We start from the raw sequence: 3938 nt of genomic DNA, 5'->3' as shown, positions 1-3938 counted from the left end.
GCCCCTTGAAGTGGCGTCTTTTTTTTCTTTTCTTTTGTATGTTATTTGATTCCCTTGTTCTTCCTTTCTTTCCGAAGATGCTAAACTACTGGTGGACCGCAGAGGAGAGGAGTCCCGTCTTCTCCTGATGTGTGAGTATCCCCCCGCCCCCCAACTCCGACGTGGCCGTCAGAGCCCATCGCTACTCCACACGCGGGACCCCTTTGGAACTGCTTCCTGTTTCTCCCACCCCATTTTGCGTTATCACGGAGGGGGGGGGGGGAGTAAAGCCAGGACTTCTGCAGGCTTCCACAAATCTCTTCAAGACCCCCGGGGGAGGAGGAGTAGGCTTGGATTTAGTAGAGACAATTACTAATGACACCAACGCTGGCTTAGACAGGCTGGGAAATCAGGTGCCAGGAGTGTGTGTTCCGGGCCGCGTGGAGGAGGTAGCCCAGCGCGAGTGGGTAGAGAGAGGATAGAAGAAACCGGTTTGGGAAAATGCAGTGATTTCATTCTGTGCGCTGCCCCCCCCTCTCGTGCTCCCCCTTTCCTTCCCTCCCTCCCTCCTTCCCACTGGCCTCCTTGCTTTTGCCTTGTTAATCGGGCTTCCTTGTCTCTCCCCTCCCCCGACACCCCCCCTCCACCCCGCATCCCCGCTCCCTCCCTCTGTCCTCCACTCAAGCTTTGCCTGTAGGTACCTGAGCTGCCATCGAAGGTGCCTAAAGATGCTGAGCGGCGTCTGGTTCCTCAGTGTGTTAACCGTGGCCGGGATCTTACAGACGGAGAGTCGCAAAACTGCCAAAGACATTTGCAAGATCCGCTGCCAGTGCGAAGAGAAAGAAAACGTCCTGAATATTAACTGTGAAAACAAAGGATTTACAACTGTCAGCCTGCTCCAGCCACCCCAGTATCGAATCTATCAGCTTTTTCTCAATGGGAATCTCCTCACCAGACTGTACCCAAACGAATTTGTCAACTACTCCAACGCTGTGACTCTCCACCTAGGAAACAATGGGCTGCAGGAAATCCGAACCGGGGCATTCAGTGGCCTCAAAACCCTGAAGAGACTGCACCTCAATAACAACAAGCTCGAGGTGTTACGAGAGGACACATTCCTGGGCCTGGAGAGCCTGGAGTACCTCCAGGCCGACTACAATTACATCAGTGCCATCGAGGCAGGGGCATTCAGCAAGCTGAATAAGCTGAAAGTGCTCATCCTGAATGACAACCTTCTGCTGTCACTGCCAAGCAATGTCTTCCGCTTTGTCCTGCTGACCCACTTAGACCTAAGGGGGAACAGGTTGAAAGTAATGCCTTTCGCGGGCGTCCTTGAACATATCGGAGGCATCATGGAGATCCAACTGGAGGAAAATCCGTGGAATTGCACTTGTGACTTACTTCCTCTCAAGGCTTGGCTGGACACTATTACTGTTTTTGTGGGAGAGATCGTCTGTGAAACTCCCTTCAGGCTGCATGGGAAAGATGTAACCCAGCTGACCAGGCAAGACCTCTGTCCCAGAAAAAGCGCCAGTGACTCCAGTCAGAGGGGGGGGCCACAGTGACACGCATGTGCAAAGGCTGTCACCCACAATGAATCCTGCTCTCAACCCAACCAGGGCTCCAAAAGCCAGCCGGCCACCCAAAATGAGAAACCGTCCAACTCCTAGAGTGACTGTGTCGAAAGACAGGCAGAGTTTTGGACCAATCATGGTGTACCAAACCAAGTCCCCTGTGCCCCTTACCTGCCCCAGCAGCTGTGTTTGCACCTCTCAGAGCTCAGACAACGGGCTGAACGTCAATTGCCAAGAGAGGAAGTTCACAAATATTTCTGACCTGCAGCCTAAACCTACCAGTCCAAAGAAACTCTACCTAACAGGGAACTATCTTCAAACTGTCTATAAGAATGACCTCTTAGAATACAGTTCTTTGGATCTGTTGCATTTAGGGAACAACAGGATCGCAGTCATTCAAGAAGGTGCCTTTACAAACCTGACCAGTTTGCGCAGACTTTACCTGAATGGCAATTACCTTGAAGTGTTGTATCCTTCCATGTTTGATGGACTACAGAGCTTGCAGTATCTTTACTTAGAGTATAATGTCATTAAGGAAATTAAGCCGCTGACCTTTGATGCTTTGATTAACTTACAGCTTCTGTTTCTGAATAACAACTTGCTGCGGTCTTTACCTGATAATATATTTGGGGGCACAGCCCTCACCAGGCTGAATCTCAGAAACAACCATTTTTCTCACCTGCCTGTGAAAGGGGTTCTAGATCAACTTCCGGCTTTCATCCAGATAGATCTTCAAGAGAACCCATGGGACTGCACCTGTGACATCATGGGACTGAAGGACTGGACAGAGCATGCCAATTCCCCTGTCATCATCAATGAAGTGACTTGTGAGTCTCCCGCTAAGCATGCAGGGGAGATACTGAAATTTCTGGGAAGGGAGGCTATTTGTCCAGATAGTCCCAATTTGTCAGACGGGACCATTTTATCAATGAATCATAACACAGACATACCTAGATCACTTAGTGTGTCGCCTAGTTCCTATCCAGAACTACACACTGAAGTTCCACTTTCTGTCTTAATTTTAGGACTGCTTGTCGTTTTTATCCTATCTGTCTGTTTTGGGGCTGGTCTATTTGTCTTTGTCCTGAAACGTCGAAAGGGAGTGCCAAGTGTTCCCAGGAGTGCCAACAACTTAGATGTGAGCTCCTTCCAATTGCAATATGGCTCTTACAACACTGAGACTAATGATAAGACCGATGGCCATGTCTATAATTACATTCCCCCACCAGTGGGTCAGATGTGCCAAAACCCCATATACATGCAGAAGGAAGGAGACCCCGTAGCCTATTATAGGAACCTGCAAGACTTCAGCTATGGCAACCTGGAGGAGAAAAAAGAAGAGCCAGCCCCACTCGCTTACACAATAAGTGCCACTGAGTTGCTAGATAAGCAGGCCACACCACGAGAGCCGGAGCTGCTCTATCAAAATATTGCCGAGCGAGTCAAAGAACTCCCCAGTGCAGGCCTAGTCCACTATAACTTTTGTACCTTACCTAAAAGGCAGTTCGCCCCTTCATATGAATCTCGACGCCAAAACCAAGACAGAATCAATAAAACCGTTTTATATGGAACTCCCAGGAAATGCTTTGTGGGGCAGTCAAAGCCAGACCACCCTTTACTGCAAGCTAAGCCGCAATCAGAACCAGACTACCTCGAAGTTCTGGAAAAACAAACTGCAATCAGTCAGCTGTGAAGGGAAATCATTCACAACCCTATGGCATCCAAAGATGCCCCTCCAAACCGCTGGAAGCTTTGCATTTGCTTTCGTGTTTGTGTTCTCCCTTTCCCAGTGCTGACCGGGGACTTGGAACATGTTTGGGAGATAGGGTGAAAACAGTGATTCTGCTTTTGCAAGGTTTCCTTTAAATTATTTCTCTAGCTCTCTCCCACCCTCACTTCTCTTCTTAGGAACCATCAGTGACAAGAATGTTTCTAAAATGCATTTTTTCACATATTTTGTTTATGGATCTGTTTCTGTTTTCTTCTTCTTCTTCTTCTTTTCCAATGTGGGAGTGAAAAGAGATAACAGTGAATGAAGGAAGAATAGGCAGACTTTCCAAATGCAAATAGTAGTGTATTTTGTCGAAGATCTCCAAAGATCTTTTGAGTCTACAATTTGTTTTGTAAATAGTGATATATGGTATTTCCAACTTCAGTACCAACTATAGCCACTGGACATCACTTCTTTGTGTTAAAGTGCCTTCGCACTTTAAGTACATTACTTAAATGTTGCTTTTAGCTTTGATAAATTGAACGTATTTTAATGTGTTGTATTTTTAAAATTGAAAACACTGTAAAATAGATTGGTATGTCAGCTATATTAAGTCAACATACAGTTTGCTTGGGTTATAGAAGCCAGCCTGTCATCCAATGATTCTAGTTTTA

The 3938-nt window shown here is 47.2% G+C and overlaps 1 protein-coding gene across 1 annotated transcript; it reads left to right on the top strand.

The window, feature by feature from the left end:
- Window positions 1-707: 707 nt before the first annotated feature.
- Slitrk2 (SLIT and NTRK like family member 2) lies at window positions 708-3445 on the top strand. The gene is given in 2 exon segments (XM_042680390.1): window positions 708-1529; window positions 1531-3445. Coding segments are annotated over 2 exon segments (2538 nt in total). The 3' UTR covers window positions 3247-3445.
- The last annotated feature ends 493 nt before the right edge of the window (window positions 3446-3938 follow it).

The sequence above is a fragment of the Dipodomys spectabilis genome, unplaced genomic scaffold (genome assembly GCF_019054845.1).
Source record: "Dipodomys spectabilis isolate Male_0828 unplaced genomic scaffold, ASM1905484v1 ptg000060l, whole genome shotgun sequence".
In the NCBI taxonomy this organism is placed as follows: Eukaryota; Metazoa; Chordata; class Mammalia; order Rodentia; family Heteromyidae; genus Dipodomys; species Dipodomys spectabilis.
This window is presented reverse-complemented; position numbering and strand designations above follow the sequence as displayed.